The 18,466-nt window shown below is 44.7% G+C and overlaps 1 protein-coding gene across 2 annotated transcripts in view; it reads left to right on the top strand.

Moving 5' to 3' along the window:
• Positions 1-18,466, top strand: part of IQGAP2 (IQ motif containing GTPase activating protein 2) — a 139,590-nt gene that overhangs the window by 64,075 nt on the left and 57,049 nt on the right. For both annotated transcript variants that reach the window (XM_081318729.1, XM_081318728.1), the window contains exons 4-5: positions 9,341-9,418; positions 11,111-11,187. In XM_081318729.1, coding sequence (XP_081174855.1) covers positions 9,341-9,418; positions 11,111-11,187 — 155 coding nt within the window. The remainder of the gene's footprint in view (positions 1-9,340; positions 9,419-11,110; positions 11,188-18,466) is intronic.

Genomic DNA, 18,466 nt, shown 5'->3' with positions numbered 1-18,466 from the left:
GGAGTTCATGGCTTCCATGACAGCCATGGACCTGACGCAAGTAATTCAGGGCCCGACTCGTGGGGGGCCACACACTCGATTTGGTTTTTCTATCTGGACGGTGGTTAGATGATCTTGGTGGGGGTTCTCCAATTGTTTTGCCCCTGTCATGGACCGATCATCATCTCCTGCGGTTGGTCTTCCGTTTTGCCACTCCCCGTCGTGGGGTTGTAGAACCAACGAGATGGTTCCGCCCCAGGTGCTTAATGGACCCTGAGAGGTTCCAGGCAGCGCTGGGGTCCCCACCTGCCTCCTTTGCTCACAGCTCGGCCGATGCCTTAGTGGAAGCCTGGGAAAAGGCAGCCACGGAGGCACTCGACCGAGTTGTACCCTTGCGGCCCCTGACCCGGTGCAGATCCCAGTGGGCTCCATGGTTCTCTGCGGAGCTCCGGGAGATGAAGTGTCGGAGACGGGGCCTAGAGAGCTGTTGGAGATCCAGCCGGTCTGAATCCGACCGATTGCGACTTAGGTCCTTTACAAGGTCTTGTCTCGCGGCGATGAGGATGGCAAGGTCCAACTACTTTGCTACCCTCATCGCGTCCGCAGATAACCGCCCGGCCGCCCTGTTTAGGGTGGCCTGCTCCCTCCTTAATCAGGAGGTGAGGGAGGAGCCCTTGCAGGGTCGTGCCGAGGAGTTTAGCCAACATCTGTCGGACAAAATCGCTCGGATTCGGGCCGGTTTGGACTCCAACTGGGCAGAGTCTGACGATCAGGACATGGGCGGTCTTGTCGATGTTATCTGGGAGGAGTTCGATCCTGTGACTCGAGGATGTGGACAGGATCATGGGGAAGCTGAGCTCCACCACGTGTTTTATTGGACCCGTGCCCCTCCTGGCTGGTTTATGCAGCTCGGGAGGGGACACGAGGCTGGCTCCAGGCGGTGATAACTGCTTCCTTGAGTGAGGGTAGTTTCCCCGCCACCTTGAAGGAGGCGGTGGTGAGACCTCTCCTCAAGAAGCCTGCCTTGGACCCAGCTGTATTAAACAACTTCCGTCCGGTCTCCAACCTTCGCTTTCTTGCGAAGGTTGTTGAGAGCGTGGTGGCGCATCAGCTCCCTTTGTTCCTGGAGGAAGCTGACTATCTGGACCCGTACTAATCGGGTTTCAGGCCCGGGCACAGCACGGAGACGGCATTGGTCGCTCTGGTGAATGATCTCTGGAGGGCTCGGGACAGGGGTTGTTTTCTCTGTCCTAGTCCTATTAGACCTCTCAGCGGCTTTTGATACCATCGACCATGGTATCTTGCTGCGGCGTCTCAGGGGATTGGGAGTGGGAGGCACGGTTCTTCAGTGGTTCTCCTCCTATCTCCTGGGACGCTCGCAGTCGGTGTTGGCAGGGGGACAGAGGTCGACCTCGAGGCCTCTCATTTGTGGAGTTCCTCAGGGGTCGGTCCTCTCGCCTCTCCTGTTCAACATCTATATGAAGCCTCTGGGTGAGATCATTTGTGGTTTTGGAGTTGGGTATCATCAGTATGCTGATGATACCCAGCTTTTCATTTCGACCCCAAACCACCCCAGTGATGCCCTTGATGTGATGTCCCGTTGCCTGGAGGCGGTCCGGGTCTGGATGGGGAGGAACAGGCTTCGGCTCAACCCGGACAAGACTGAGTGGCTGTGCATGCCGGCATCTCGGGAAACTCAGATCATTCCATCTCTTACTATGGGGGGTGAGTTATTACCCCCCGTAGATAGGGCTCACAACTTGGGAGTCCTCCTAGATTCACAGCTTTCTTTAGAAGATCATATAGTAACTGTGACTAGGGGGGCCTTCGCCCAGGTTCGCCTGGTGCGCCAGTTGCGGCCCTATCTAGACCGGGATGCCTTGCGTATAGTCACTCATGGGCACTATGGTTTAATCTGTTTTTAATTTTTGTATTCTGTTTTTGGTATTTATTGCCCTGTACACTGTCCTGAGTCCTTTGGGAGAAGGGCAGTATACAAATTAAATTAAATATAAAAATATAAAAAAACTTCTAATTGTCGCTAAACATATGATTGTAAGTCGCTAACTACGTGTATAAGATTTGAGTGACTAGAAAATGTTCTAGTAACTAATACTTGATATTTTTACTATAACAGCACGCACCATAATTAAGATTATAATAAGTTCTTTTTACGTCTCAGGATTAGATCTTAGCACCAAAAGCAATTGTCAGGATTAAAACCCTGCTAATCGATATTTTTGCTACTTGTTCCTCTAGAAACATAAAGCCTTAAATTCTTAACAAAAGTGTGCTTAATGCTTCAGTGCAGGGAGATATATTATGTTGAAATACAGAATATATTAAAAACAATGTCATCTTTAAAAAACTACATGCAAGCTTCCTTTATAAAATGCATAGGGAAACTACTCTGCCACTTAGCAAAGATTTAAAAAGATTCTGATTTTTCATACTAATGTCCATATGGCAGATTTTTTTTCTTAATCTTATATTTTTGAAATCTGCTTGAGACTGTAGCTTGAGACTAACTTCAACAACCTGTTCTGCAGTAGTTGGGGAATATTGGCATATGAAGAAGAGTTGAAAGTGCTTCAAACCTGTTCTGTTTCCTTCTAATAAGAATGATAAGTCCCAGTAATTTCCAACTCTGTATGTTTTGGCAATTTTCATTTTGAATATGGCATCTACCACATTTCATGAGATATTAATTTAAAATGTTTTTCATTATTGGAATTGGATGGATCAGAAGATGTTTTAAAATAAAGAATTTAAAAATTAAGAATTAGTGATTAAGGATAAGATAACCTTTATTGTGATTTTTTACTGTGGGCACAATGGCACAATGGCACACATCAAAAATGAAAGGGACCTTGGAGGTCATCTCCAAGTTGGAAGGGACCTTGGAGGTCATCTACTCCAAACCCCTGCTCAGGCAAAAAATCCTATACAAGGAATGTCAAACTACCAGCCTGTGGGCCAGATGCATCATGACGAAACTGTGCCTACCCGATTACCATTAATGGGAAAAAAGTTCTGATAGGTCGCGACATGTCACGTGACGTTGCAGGTTTGACACCCCTGCCCTATACCATTTCAGCCAAATGGCTGTCCAGTCTCTTCTTAAAAACCTCCAGTGTTGGAACATTCACAACTTCTGGAGGCAAGTTGTTTGACTGATCATTTGTTCTGTCAGGAAATTTCTTCTTAGTTTTAAATTGCTTCTCTCTGACTATTTTCCATCCATTGCTTCTTGTGGAAACTAATCAAAGAGAAGCAACTTATATTTTTCGATATAATCACCATTCAGATTGAGGCACTTGTCATAATGTCTTGTTGCTGTTCGTTGCGAAGTTGTGTCCGACCCATCGCGACCCCATGGACAACGTTCCTCCAGGCCTTCCTGTCCTCTACCATCTTCTGGAGTCCATTTAGGCTCACGCCTACTGCTTCAGAGACTCCATCCAGCCACTTCATTCTCTGTCATCCCCTTCTTCTATTGCCTTCAACCTTTCCCAGCATTAGGCTCTTCTCCAGTGAGTCCTTCCTTCTCATTAGGTGGCCAAAGTATTTGAGTTTCAACTTCAGGATCTGGCCTTCTAAAGAGCAGTCAGGGTTGATCTCCTCTAGGACTGACCGGTTTGATCGCCTTGCAGTCCAAGGGACTCGCAGGAGTCTTCTCCAGCACCATAGTTCAAAGGCCTCAATTCTTTGGCGCTCAGCCTTTTTTTATGGTCCAACTTTCACTGCCATACATTGCAACTGGGAAGACCATAGCCTTGACTATATGCATTTTTGTTGACAGGGTGATGTCTCTGCTTTTTAGTGTGCTGTCTAGATTTGCCACGGCTTTCCTCCCGAGGAGCAAGCGTCTTTTAATTTCTTGGCTACAGTCCCCATCTGCAGTGATCTTGGAGCCCAGGAAAATAAAATCTGTCATTTCTTCCCCATCTATTTGCCAGAAATTGAGATGGCCAGATGCCATGATCTGGGTTTTCTTAATGTTAAGTTTCAACCCAGGTTTTGCACTCTCCTTCTTCACTCGCAACACAAGGCTCTTTAGTTCTTCTTCACTTTCTGCCATTAGAGTGGTATCATCTGCATATCTTAGGTTGTTGATATTTCTTCCAACAATCTTAATTCCAACTTTTGATTCATCTAGCCCTGCCTTTCTCATGATGTGCTCTGCATATAAGTTAAATAGGCAGGGCGACAGTATACAGCCTTGCCGGACTCCTTTCCCAATTTTGAACCAATCAGTGGTTCCGTGTCCAGTTCTCACTGTTGCTTCTTGACCCGCATAAAGGTTTCTCAAGAGACAAATAAGATGGTCTTGTACGCCCGTCTCTTTAAGAACTTGCCACAGTTTGTTACGATCCACACAATCAAAGGCTTTAGCATAGTCAATGAAGCAGAAGTACATGTTTTTCTGGAACTCTCTAGCTTTCTCCATGATCCAGCGTATGTTGGCAATCTGATCTCTAGTTCCTCTGCCTCTTCGAAATCCTGCCTGTACTTCTGGTAGTTCTCGATCCACATACTGCTGGAGTCTAGCTTGTAGGATTTTAAGCATAAGAAATGAGAAATGAGTGCAATGGTGCGATAGTTTGAACATTCTTTGGCACTGCCTTTTTTTGGAATTGGAATGTAAATTGATCTTTTCCAATCCTGTGGCCACTGTTTAGTTTTCCAAATTTGCTGGCAAATTGAGTATAGCACTTTTACTGCATCGTCTTTTAAGATTTTGAATAGCTCAGCTGGAATACTGCCACCTCCACTAGCTTTGTTGTTGCTCAGTTTTTCTAAGGCCCACTTCACTTCACATTCTAGGATGTCTGGCTCGAGGTCAGTGACCACCTCATCGTAGTTATCAGGGACATTAAGCTCGTTCTTGTATAGTTCTTCTGTGTAATTTTGTCACCTCTTCTTAATCTCTTCTGCCTCTGTTCAGTCCCTGCCATTTTGATCCTTTATCATGCCCATTTTTGCATGAAACGTTCCCTTAATCTCTCCAATTTTCTTGAAGAAATCTCTAGTCCTCCCTATTCTATTGTTTTCTTCTATTTCTTTGCATTGTTCATTTAAGAAGGCATTCTTATCTCTTCTAGCTATTCTCTGGAATTCTGCATTCAATTGGGCGTATCTTTCTTTTTCTCCCTTGCCTTTCGCTTCCCTCCTGTCCTCAGCTATTTGCAAAGCTTCCTCAGACAGCCATTTTGCTTTCTTGCATTTCTTTTTCTTTGGGATGATTTTAGTTGCTACCTCTTGTGCAATGTTGCGAATCTCCGTCCATAGTTCTTCAGGTACTCTGTCTATCAGATCTAATTCCTTAAATCTATTTGTCACCTCTACTGTATATTCATCAGGGATATGATTTAGTTCATACCTGAGTGGCCTAGTGCTTTTCCCTGCTTTCTTCAGTTTAAGCCTAAATTTTGCAATGAGAAGCTCGTGATCGGAGCCACAGTCAGCTCCTGGTCTTCTTTTTACTGACTGTATAGAGCTTCTCTATCTTTGGCTGCAGAGCACATAGTCAATCTGATTTCTGTGTTGACAGTCTGGTGATGTCCATGTGTAGAGCCGTCTCTTGGGTTGTTGGAAAAGAGTGTTTGCTATGACTATAGTATTCTCATGACAAAATTCAAAATTCTATCAGCCTGTGCCCTGCTTCATTTTGTACTCCAAGGCCAAACTTGCCTGTTATTCCTGTTATCTTTTGGCTTCCTACTTTAGCATTCCAATCCCCCATGATGATGAGGACATCTTTTTTTTTGGTGTTAGTTCTGTAAGGTGCTGTAGGGCTTCATAGAACCACTCAATTTCATTCTCTTCAGCACCAGTGGTTGGGGCATAGACTTGGACTACTGTGATATTGAATGGTTTGCCTTGGATTAGAACTGAGATCATTCTGTCATTTTGGGGATTGTATCACAGTATTGCTTTTCCTACTCTTTTATTGACTATGAAGGCTACTCCATTTCTTCTGAGGGATTCTTGCCCGCAGTAGTATACCTGATGGTCCTCTGAATTAAATTCACCCATTCCTGTCCATTTTAGTTCACTGATTCTTAATCTTTACAGCATCAGACTGTGCCCTCTGCTCTTCCCCAGTAGCATATTGGACGCCTTCTGACCTGAGGGGCTCATCTTCCAGTGTCATATGTTTTTTTTTCCTTTTGGTACTGTCCATGGGTTTTTCATGGCAAAGATACTGGAGTGGGTTGCCATTTCCTTCTCCAGTGGATCACGTTTTGTCAGAACTCTCTTCTGTTACCTGTCTGTCTTGGGTGGCCCTGCATGGCATAGCTCATAGCTTCATTGAATTACGCAAGCCCCTTCGCCACGACAAGGCAGTAATCCATGAAGGGGCATAATGTCTTACAAGGTTTTAAATTCCTTAGTATTAGTCACTCGGTGCCAAATCTGGGCTGTGGGGTGGGTGATCAAAAACATCCCAACAGATGCCTTGGTAAGGCCACACTTGGAATACTGCATCCAGTTTTGGTCACCACGATGTAAACAAGATATTGAGACTCTAGAAAGTGTACAGAGAAGAGCAACAAAGATGATTAGGGGACTGGAGGTTAAAACATATAAGGTATGGTTGGTGGAATTGGGTATGTCTAGTTTAATGAAGAGAAGGGTCACAAAGAAGAGGGAGCCAAGCTATTCTCCAAAGTGCCTGAAGGCAGGACAAGAAGTAACAGATGGAAACTAATCAAGGAGAGAAGCAACCTGGAACTAAGGAGAAATTTCCTGACTGTTAGAACAATTAACCAGTGGAACAACCTGCCTCCAGAAGTGGTGAATGCTCCAACACTGGAAGTTTTTAAGAAGAGATTGGACTGTCTGAAATGGTATAGGGTTTCCTGCCTGAGCAGGGGGTTGGACTAGATGACCTCCAAGGTCCCTTCCATCATCATCATTATTATTTTTTATTATTATTATTATTATTATTATTATTATTATTATTATTATTATTATTATTATTATTAGCTACGGAGGTTCAGTTAGCAACTGTGGCAAGAAAGGTAACTTAATGAATGCTTCGCTTAGCAACAGAATTCTTTGGCTCAGTTGTGGTGGTAAGTGGAAGATTTCTGTGGTCTCATGGCTAGGGTTATTCACAGGAGCAGGGCTTCTATTGCATTTGAAGTGGCCCCAATTTTTATTTTTTGGCCTCTCTTCCCAGATACCACTGGAATTCTGGACTTTTTTGAATGGGATGTATTAACCAAAAGATAAAAGAAAAAGGATTGTTTTCTTAGGGCTTGCAAAAACTAAAGGTATTATTTTTAAAAAAAACCTGGCGATTTTATTTACAACAACAACATCATCATCATCATCGTTGTCATCTGCTTCAAAAGTTCTTGGGTGTGTCTAGCGGTATACAGGCAAGCATTATTGTGAACCAACTCCACACCAGAAGTCAGCATGCCCTGCTGCTTGTTAGGGCTGGCTTGTCTGAGTTTTTGTAACGTTTCACAGTAGACTTCTGAATTGATGATCAAACCATGCTCCGTGAACTTCACTAGCAGTACTCATTTGGCATCTTCACATTTGGCGGGATTTTCTATGGTACCACTTCCAGGGTGGTGTTGGTTCACGATAATGCCTGCACATTGGTAGATGCACCCAAGAACTTTTGAAGCAATTCCGTTGGCATGTCCGATAGCCCAGATTTGGTGCTGAGTGTCTACTACTAAGGAATTTCAAACCTTGTAAGATGTTATGACAAGTGCCTTAATTTGAATGGTAATTATGTCAAAAATTAATGTAATGTAGTTTTCTAATATGTATAATAAAAGTTCTGTATCTGTGAGTGTCTGTCATTGATAACCAAACAGAGGTTTATTTCCGAATTGCTCCTGTATTTCTGTACCATTCTGCTCTCAAACAGCTCCAAGTTTTATTTTTAGTGGTTGGAAACAGTGGGCTTTCTTTTTTCATTTTTTTTCTTGTCTTGTCTAATGGTTACAATTTTTTTAAAGAAAAAGTTTTTAATTTAGAAGAAATTTAATTTTAAATTAAATTTTAAAAATCTAAGATTAAATTTGCTAATCAATGTGCTGCAGCTTGCTTGATAGCATGGTTTAATATTCTGTGTCTCTGGATTATCTGCATAATGTTTATATTTAAAAACATTAAATTATAAAGCCATGGATATTTTCTTTTAAGACTCTCTAGAACTGATGTTGATCTACTTAATTCAGATTTTGTTTTTTTAAAAATATGGTTAAATTGAAGTTGAAGCAAATTAGGATTTCTGCATAAGAAATAACAGGAATATTTTTGATTTGTGTCTTATTTGTGTATATACACTAAACCACGGGTTGGCAACCCACGGCTCCGGAGCCGCATGCGGCTCTTTGAGCCGTCTCCTGCGGCTCCCAGCCGCCCGGTGCACACGCACCTCTTCGAACGGGCAGTGGTGCGCGCGCACCTCTCCAAGTGGAGAGTGGCACCGCCCGTTTGGAGAGGTGCGCGTGCACCTCTCCGAACGAGCGGAGGTGCACGCGCACCTCCCCAAACCTTTGGAGAGGTGCGCGCGCACCTCCATGCGAACACGCAGCGGCGCCGCTCTTTGGGAAAGCTGCCGCGGCACGTTTGCAGAGCTGCCGCCTTCCTGTGAAGGCGGTAGCTCTGCAAACGGGCCGTCGCCGTCGCGCAACCGGGAACTGGTTCCATCACACATTAAAAAAATGGCAACCGCGCGCATCCGTGCATGCGCAAGAAAAAATGTTTTGCGCATGCGCAAAATGTTTTTTGCGCATGCGCGTGCATGGACGCACGCACGCGGCTCCCACTTTTTTTAATGTGTGATGGAACCGGTTCCCAGTGGCTCTTTTTCAGGTTGCCGACCCCTGCACTAAACTGAGAGATCAGGAGTAGGGGAATAGAAAAATCTTAACCTTTAATTTGCTAAACATTCTAAAAATTGGTTTTATTTTGGCTAAGGAAAACCTTCAAGATACCTTTTAATATTTTTTTGACTTTCATATAATTCAATTAAAAAAAACAAAAAATACCCATGACAAAAACCAACACCTAAAATGTAAGATCACAAGTATAGCCAGTGGTTTCATTTAGTGACCTTTTTGTTTAACAACCAAGTAGACAGTCCCAGTCGGGATTGCTAAACAAGAATTACCTGCAATGTATATAGTTACTTGTTGACAAGACAGCTTCTCATGTAATAGCTTTATATTTTAAGCTATTTTTAAGCTTGTTTGTTTTTTTAAAAAAAATCTTGTTTAAATGTAATTTAAATTTCATGTATAAGAGTTAGGCATTTAATTTTTTTGTGTGTGCTCATCGAAATAAATAAACATTTTTGTTTCTGTCTCTTGTTTTCTTCCATTAGAGTTCAGGTCTACATTTCCGACATACTGATAATACGGTACAGTGGTTACGGGCAATGGAATCTATTGGCCTACCAAAGGTAAGCATTTGAAAGCCATTGGTAAAGTACTTGTTAAAATAAGGAAGTGTATTTAAATAGGATACAAATTTGGTTTGTATTAAATAAGACCATTGATTCATTTCTAATCTAGACTAACAGTAATAGCTAGAAATATTGTGAAGCTGCATATAAATGTGCTAAGGATTGAAGTAGGGAATTTTTGCACATTAAACATTCCCATTCCAGTTAACTATAGTTTTCCCCTAACTAACTGAAGGACTAACTGAATAACTCACATAGAGGAAGGAAGAACTTAGTGAAAAAATGAAAATGGTTGTACTGTCAAATCACTGCTTATTTTATCCAGTATTGTTATAACCAGAAAAAAATTAACTAGAAACGATCATCTCCTATGCCTAGTTGCAAAAGCAAATATGAAGGTAACAGCGTTCCGTGCACCTTTGGCATCTAGTCATGCTGGCCACATGACCACGGAGACGTCCTTGGACAAGCGCTGGCTCTTCGGCTTTGAAACGGAGATGAGCACCGGCCCCTAGAGTTGGAAACGACTAGCACGCATGTGCGGGGGAACCTTTACCTTTACCTTAATGCACACCAATCGATTACTATTTATCTTACATGACTTAAAATTCTACTTAGAATTATAGTTGGACTTAGAACAAACTCTTAGCCATGTCTGACTCCCGTGATTGAGTCCCTCATTAACTGTTGGTAAATTGCTTGCAGTCCATTTTTATATGAGGTACAAAAGCTGGCCATTTAAATTTGGCTAGGACAGGTTTAATATAGATGCCAATTTTACATTCTGAAATATTACAACAAACACAAATGATATTTTGAGCCATTCTCTAACTATAATTTTATATGCATGAATTCCTCCAAGGCAAGATCTGGGAAACTGTTTTTATTTCAGAACTATTCAAACACAATGAAACATCATTAAAATACATAACATATATTGTATTTAATCATACTTCGTTGAATATATGACGGAGGTTAAATTTATATACAATACTAAGCCAATGGCCCACTGTACATATCTTGTTAAAGAGAAGAAAATAACATTCTGTGGGAGCTTTAGTGTGGGAACTGAGCCAATATCAGTGTATGTTGACTTGTCAAAATTCCATATCTTTCAGGTTTTTTTAAAGAGTTGAGGAAGGCATTTTGATTTGATGAAGTAAGCGGAAATTATTCATCTAGGCCCAGAAATAAATAGTTAATCAGAACCTATTACTGTCATATTTATCTGTGGAATTTTGTGATATTTCTTTAAGTACAATAGTTAATTAAATTAATAGTGATATGTTATTCAGATTTATCATTACTTCATTTAAGATAGCTATCCATAGAACAGATATTTTACATCATTAAATACAAATATATCTAATACAATATAATAGGGTACAATAGGAAATTATTTGCATAATCACACACAATGTAAACTACAAGTATAATAAGCTGGATCTTAGAAATTTTAGACAACAGTGCTTATCTGGAGATTAAAACTTCTTCCCAGTGAACTTTATTTTTGAGTAGTAGTGTTTTGAAAAATTGTCAGATTTTACATTTATTGGACACCAATCCTCCACTGAGCAAGAATTTGTTTCCTATGTCAACATGTACCATTGATCCTCTGCTTTAACACATTAGTAGCTAAAATCTGAGTAATGTTACATATTTGTTTACTGAAATGCTTTTCATCCTTAGATTTTCTACCCAGAGACCACAGATGTTTATGATAGGAAAAACATACCTCGTATGATCTATTGCATTCATGCATTAAGGTAAAACAGATCTGTGCTGAATTTCTAAGATTTTTTTCATATCTTCCTTTTAAAAAGTTTGCAGCAAAGCCTAATTACTTCATAGTTATGAACTATAGTTAAGTCAGTTTAATTCAATTAAACTGTTAAGAATAAAGTTCTGTTCATATTCAATTCTGTAATATTACTTCATAACATTAATTTCAAAAAGTGGGGTCAATTTGAGAATGAAAAGAATCCAACTTCCCAACTTCTCTCTCTACTGTATATATTTAAACTGTGTTTTAATTATGGAAACCTCTAAAACTGGCTGTTATGATTTTTGATTACTGATTCACTTATTCAAGTTTATGCTATTGTGTACATAATAAGGCTCAGCAGCATACTCAGACAATTTTCTTAAAAATTTGGATGTCATAAATGGAATCCTGTTGTTTCTATAGAATTTACTATAATTCAGAAAATACTGTGCAGGTACTATGTGCAAAAAAAATATTCTACATTCACGCTCAAATTAGTATGTGACAAAGATTCATTTAAACATTATTGTACAGGAAACTACAGCTAGTGCTCACAGTTGAGATCAGCAACTCAATCAGTATGCAGCATGGTTGTAAAGTAAAACATTACATGACTGTGCCTGACTTAAATGTCAGTTTTCAGTTCCCGCTATGATCATTAAGCAAATCACCATTGTTAAACATGATATCATGTGAGCACCACTTGTGATTTTCTGCCGGCTTCCCCACTCTTAACTTGGTTTGTCAAAAGCAAATGACCATTTGAAGATGGCAAATGAGGACCCTGCAATTGGCATAAATGTGTACCAGTTGTCAAGCACCCAAATCGCAATCATGTGTTTGTAGAGACGCTGCATGGGCCATAACTTTGAGGGTGAGTTATAGAGTCTCCTTTTTTAGTGCCATCAAAACTTTGATCTCTAAGTGTTCAGAAAGCTGTAGTTGAGAGTGGTAGAGAATGCAAATTATTGAATTTTATATAACACAATGCCCATATGAAAATGAAGTGCATTCCTCCTCTCACAGCATGTAGTGTTTTGGTTTTGATATCTGCATCCTATGCAGGCTTCCATCTGAGCATGGAAGAGCAATAAATCTCAAGTAAGTTCTTATCTAGACAGACATTATTTTGTATAGTAAATCTCTTTCTGGCATTTTAAAGAAGATTCTTGGGTCAAGTCATCATTTTACCATCTTTAAATAAATTAGGATGGAGAAAATTTTGGACAGGTGACTGGGTACCACCTTTATGAATATTTCTAGGAGAAGGAAAATTACTGATCATAGATTGATGTGAGACAAACTGCATGGGCAGGTCATGTATATTATTGGGCCAAATTTCATTGGTTTTTAGTGGCTGAAACATGACACTCATTCAATTTTGGAACTCTTTAAAATTTGTATGTTTGTTTTCTTGCTAAATCATGTTACTAATGTAACTATGCAAACCTGGTTGCTGAGCTTGTTAAATATGTGTGTAAGATAGAAATTGTTTTACCAAGTAAACATGTGGGACTCCAAAAATCAAGTATTTTTAGCATTAAATAGTTCATAAGAAAATGATGCTAAATTCCACCCTAGTGATATCATAATCCATGGTCACAAATTCTATAGAATGTTGAACACTGGGAGGCTTGAGATATTTACATCTCTTAGATTACTAAAGATGCCTTAAGTGATTTCCAGACTTATAAAAACATGGATATGAAGATCTTCACATGTCAGCTTTCCCAGGTAGACTAGATTAGTCTCCTTTACAGGCTTGAGAACCTAGGGAAGGTCCTAACCTAACCCTAACCCTAACCCTAACCCTAGGGAAGGTCCCTTCTGATCTTTCTTTTGTCCATTAGACAGCTGATGCTGTGTCCTCTGTTACCTGACCATTCCCTAGGCAGCATTTACCTGTTCATAATTTCAAGGAAAACTATTTTTCCGTGTTTTAACTCTACCCTTTCCTTCCAAGACAATGTCTATTAATTGGATATTATTTAGAATACATCAGTCTGAACCATCAGATGAATAATAGAGTAATTTAATGTCTTGCTGCAGTCTAAACTCTTCTACTAGGAAACACAAACTTAATTTTAAAGCAACCTAGTCTCAGGTACCATATTTTGGTGATTTGTTTATTGATTTGTCTTGTACATTCATATATACTGTTGACTCAAATGTGAAAATTACCTTTGTTGAAAGGTATTTTCAAATTTTTAAAAGATATCAGTTACCATTTGTTATTTTGGTTTTGGGAGATGGCTGCCCACAATAGAAATTCCATAGAAAAGTGTTTTTGTCTCTCCCCCCGCCATCCAGCAGCAACAAAACTGTGTGGTGGTTCCACTGCTAACATAAAGCCAAATCTGTATCTTGAGCTGAAGAATCGACAGAGGATATCCTTGATTACTTCAGTGTTTTGTATTCCAGGTTCTGGACCTAGTAACACTAGTTAAATGGGAAATCTGGAATCATTAATTGAAAAGCTTATTCCTGAGTACGATTTCCTATTCTGCATCATCCAGAAGAGTGTCACAGAATAAATATACGCCCATGTAGAACTCCTTCTCCTGAGGGAAATAGATATATCCACACACTTCAGAACTCAGGTGGCCAGCAATGTGAGGGTAGAAAACCCAGGAGTCCCCAGGGAGGACTGGTGCATGCATTGGTGAGAGATATCCTCCCCTCTTCTCTGCTGTACTGTCATAAAGTGATAAATATGTGTGTTTGTATGAATAGAAGCACTGCATCTTCCAAATCTGTTTCCCTTGCCTACCAGAGCATGTGTATAGCATATGTGAATGCAGAATAATCCTACTCTTCAAGGAATGACTTTACATTGAGATTTGATGCAACAAGTTATTACGTCATCACAATGTCTAACAATGACAACATTATAAAATTCAAGCATGTGATTTTCTTTGTTTTTGAATAATTTGTATACATTTTATGGTTAAAAACAACTTCAAAACCTGAATAATTTCGAATATATATTTGTGCCATGTTGTTGACTTGCAGCTTCGTTTAATATGAATTCTTTCTAAGGCTTCAAAAGACAGTTCATAGTAGTAGTGTGTGATTATTAACATTCCCAACACAACTACAAATTCTGAAAATAGCAATTAATAATTATCAATAAAAATAAGATCATATTACATAAGTATGATTTTATTTTATTAATAAAGTAAAGCACTTCTAAAAGTGTGTTAAATGTGAATGTTTCTTATTGATAAAAATAGAATTACATTGCCCTCTAGTGGTCCACAATACTTCTCCCCAATTTTCTTTTTCTCTCTAGCTATTAAATATCATAGCAGTTGTTAAAATGTCAAAAGTGAATGTATTAATGACTAATTAAGGAACTTAATTGTGCCAGTTAAAATAATTTCCGAACACTAGGAAGGTATGGAATTATTCACTGGTATTTTATTAAAAATCATTGGTTCTAAGTGTAAATTAAAGCTGCTTTTAAAAATTGAAATCACAAGTAGAAAATGGATAATCACAACATGACAAATTTAGGTTCATATGTAACTTATCTATTAAATATTTAATATTCTTTGAACCCTAGAAAATTCGAAATTACTGGAAAACTACCGTATATACTTGAGTATAAGCCGAATTTTTCAGCCCACTTTTTGGGCTGAAAAATTCCACTTCGGCTTATACTCCAGTCAACAAAAAACTTACCGAGGACTTGTGCGCGGCCGAGGCTTTGGTGCTTCCGGGATCGCGCGCACCTCTCCCAAGCCACCGCCGTCCGAGACCTGCCGAAGTTTGGGGAAGTTTGGGGAGGTGCGCGCGCACCTCCCCAAACGTCGGCAGGTCTCCGTTCCTCCGCGCCCTGCCTGCCTGCTTCTTTCCGCAGCGGAAAGAAGCAGGCAGGCAGGGCGCGGAGGAACGGAGACCTGCCGACGTTTGGGGAGGTTTGGGCGCCTCCCCAAACCTCCCCAGGTCTCCGTTCCTCCGCGCAGACCTGCCGACGTTTGGGGAGGTTTGGGCGCCTCCCCAAACCTCCCCAAACGTCGGCAGGTCTCCGTTCCTCCTGCTGACGTTTGGGGAGGTTTGGGCGCCTCCCCAAACCTCCCCAGGTCTCCGTTCCTCCGCGCAGACCTGCCGACGTTTGGGGAGGTTTGGGCGCCTCCCCAAACCTCCCCAAACGTCGGCAGGTCTCCGTTCCTCCTGCCGACGTTTGGGGAGGTTTGGGCGCCTCCCCAAACCTCCCCAGGTCTCCGTTCCTCCGCACAGACCTGCCGACGTTTGGGGAGGTTTGGGCGCCTCCCCAAACCTCCCCAAACGTCGGCAGGTCTCTGTTCCTCCTGCCGACGTTTGGGGAGGTTTGGGCGCCTCCCCAAACCTCCCCAGGTCTTCGTTCCTCCGCGCAGACCTGCCGACGTTTGGGGAGGTTTGGGCGCCTCCCCAAACCTCCCCAAACGTCGGAAGGTCTCCGTTCCTCCTGCCGACGTTTGGGGAGGTTTGGGCGCCTCCCCAAACCTCCCCAGGTCTTCGTTCCTCTGCGCAGACCTGCCGACGTTTGGGGAGGTTTGGGCGCCTCCCCAAACCTCCCCAGGTCTCCGTTCCTCCGCGCAGACCTGCCGACGTTTGGGGAGGTTTGGGCGCCTCCCCAAACCTCCCCAGGTCTCCGTTCCTCCTGCCGACGTTTGGGGAGGTTTGGGCGCCTCCCCAAACCTCCCCAGGTCTCCGTTCCTCCGCGCAGACCTGCCGACGTTTGGGGAGGTTTGGGCGCCTCCCCAAACCTCCCCAGGTCTCCGTTCCTCCTGCCGACGTTTGGGGAGGTTTGGGCGCCTCCCCAAACCTCCCCAAACGTCGGCAGGTCTCCGTTCCTCCTGCTGACGTTTGGGGAGGTTTGGGCGCCTCCCCAAACCTCCCCAGGTCTTCGTTCCTCCGCGCAGACCTGCCGACGTTTGGGGAGGTTTGGGCGCCTCCCCAAACCTCCCCAAACGTCGGCAGGTCTCCGTTCCTCCTGCCGACGTTTGGGGAGGTTTGGGCGCCTCCCCAAACCTCCCCAGGTCTCCGTTCCTCCGCGCAGACCTGCCGACGTTTGGGGAGGTTTGGGCGCCTCCCCAAACCTCCCCAAACGTCGGCAGGTCTCCATTCCTCCTGCCGATGTTTGGGGAGGTTTGGGCGCCTCCCCAAACCTCCCCAGGTCTTCGTTCCTCCGCGCAGACCTGCCGACGTTTGGAGAGGTTTGGGCGCCTCCCCAAACCTCCCCAAACGTCGGCAGGTCTGCGTTCCTCCTGCCGACGTTTGGGGAGGTTTGGGCGCCTCCCCAAACCTCCCCAGGTCTCCGTTCCTCCGCGCAGACCTGCCGACGTTTGGGGAGGTTTGGGCGCCTCCCCAAACCTCCCCAGGTCTCCGTTCCTCCTGCCGACGTTTGGGGAGGTTTGGGCGCCTCCCCAAACCTCCCCAGGTCTCCGTTCCTCCGCGCAGACCTGCCGACGTTTGGGGAGGTTTGGGGAGGCGCCCAAACCTCTCCAAACGTCGGCAGGTCTGCGCGGAGGAACGAAGACCTGGGGAGGTTTGGGGAGGCGCCCAAACCTCCCCAAACGTCGGCAGGTGTCCGTTCCTCCGCGCCCTGCCTGCCTGCTTCTTTCTGCTGTGGAAAGAAGCAGGCAGGCAGGGCGCAGAGGAACGGAGACACGGCGACGTTTCGGGAGGTTTGGGGAGGCGCCCAAACCTCCCCAAACGTCGGCAGGTGTCCGTTCCTCCGCGCCCTGCCTGCCTGCTTCTTTCCGCTGTGGAAAGAAGCAGGCAGGCAGGGCGCGGAGGAACGGAGACCCGGCGACGTTTCGGGAGGTTTGGGGAGGCGCCCAAACCTCCCCAAACGTCGGCAGGTGTCCGTTCCTCCGCGCCCTGCCTGCCTGCTTCTTTCCGCTGTGGAAAGAAGCAGGCAGGCAGGGCGCAGAGGAACGGAGACCCGGCGACGTTTCGGGAGGTTTGGGGAGGCGCCCAAACCTCCCCAAACGTCGCCGGGTCTCCGTTCCTCCGCGCCCTGCCTGCCTGCTTCTTTCCGCTGCGGAAAGAAGCAGGCAGGCAGGGCGCAGAGGTCCGGAGACCTGCCGAGGTTTGGGGAGGTGCGCGTGCACCTCCCCAAACTTCGGCAGGTCTCCGGACGGCGGCGGCTTGGGAGAGGTGCGCGCGATCCTGGAAGCACCGAAGCAAGTCCTCGGTAAGCTTCGGGCGGTCACTTGCTTCGAGTCTCCTGAGGGAAGGGGGGGCGACTGGAGCGGGCGTGTTTCCTCGCCTGCTGGGCGCCGCGATTTGCCCGGGGAACGCGCGGGCCCCGAATGGCAGCGTGGAGCGAGGAAGCTGACAGCCAGGGCTTCCCCGAGAGCCGCGGCCACACAGGGTATTCCTGTGTATTCAGGCTTGCAAAATGGCGGATCGAGCCTCTGCTGGCGGCAGAGGCTTGCAGAACGGCGGATCGGCTTATATTCAAGTCAACAACTTTTTCCAGTTTTTGGGGGTGAAATTGGGGGTCTCGGCTTATACTCGAGTCGGCTTATACTCAAGTATATACGGTAATTTTCCTAATATTTCCTGCTTCCAGAAATGGCTGTTTTCTCTTCAAGTTTGCACCCTGTGTTCTAAAAGCTTGGCAAATCCACAATTACATTTACTTACAGTTAGTACCGTATTTTCCGGCGTATAAGACGACCCGGCGTATAAGACGACCCCCTACTTTTAATAAGTTTTTCAAGGTTTTTTGTCTTATACGCCGGAAAATACTTACATGCCCTGCCCTCCCTGTCCGTCGCAGAGGAGGCGAAGGCCTGATTGGCCCCGCCGGCCCTCCCGCTGCTCCCGCGCTTCTGCCGGCCCCCGAGGCGCAGCGTTTCCCGGGTGGCAGGCAGCGCCGGAGGGCAGCCGCCACCCCGCCACGGCCGGCGCCCCTCCTGCTTCCCCCCCAGGCCTTGAACTTCTCCCATTCGGTGCAGGGCGGGGCAGCTCCGCCCGCAGCCTCTTTTTCATGTGCCGCTTCCCTCTCACCGTCGGCCGAGGCGTGCTCGGCCCAGGCTCCTGGTCCCTCTTCCCGGCCGGCTTCCCGCCCTGCCCCTAATGGAGCTGGACTGGGCGTGCAGCCTCTTGGTGTGGCTGCTTTTCCTGGGCAGCCTGGCGGTGCGGCTCCTGCGCTTGGACCTGTTGCTGAGCCGGTGGCTGCTGCTGCACGTGGGGCTGCTGGCCGTCCTGCAGGCGCTGGGCTGTCCTGCCGCTGCCCCTCAGTGCCGCGCTCACGGCGGCTGCCTGCTGGCTCGTCTCGGCCA

The sequence above is a fragment of the Vipera berus genome (assembly GCF_964194415.1).
Source record: "Vipera berus genome assembly, chromosome: 2".
NCBI classification, from domain to species: Eukaryota; Metazoa; Chordata; class Lepidosauria; order Squamata; family Viperidae; genus Vipera; species Vipera berus.
The sequence above is the reverse complement of the archived record's forward strand: the minus strand, read 5'-3'. Positions and strand labels throughout refer to the sequence as shown.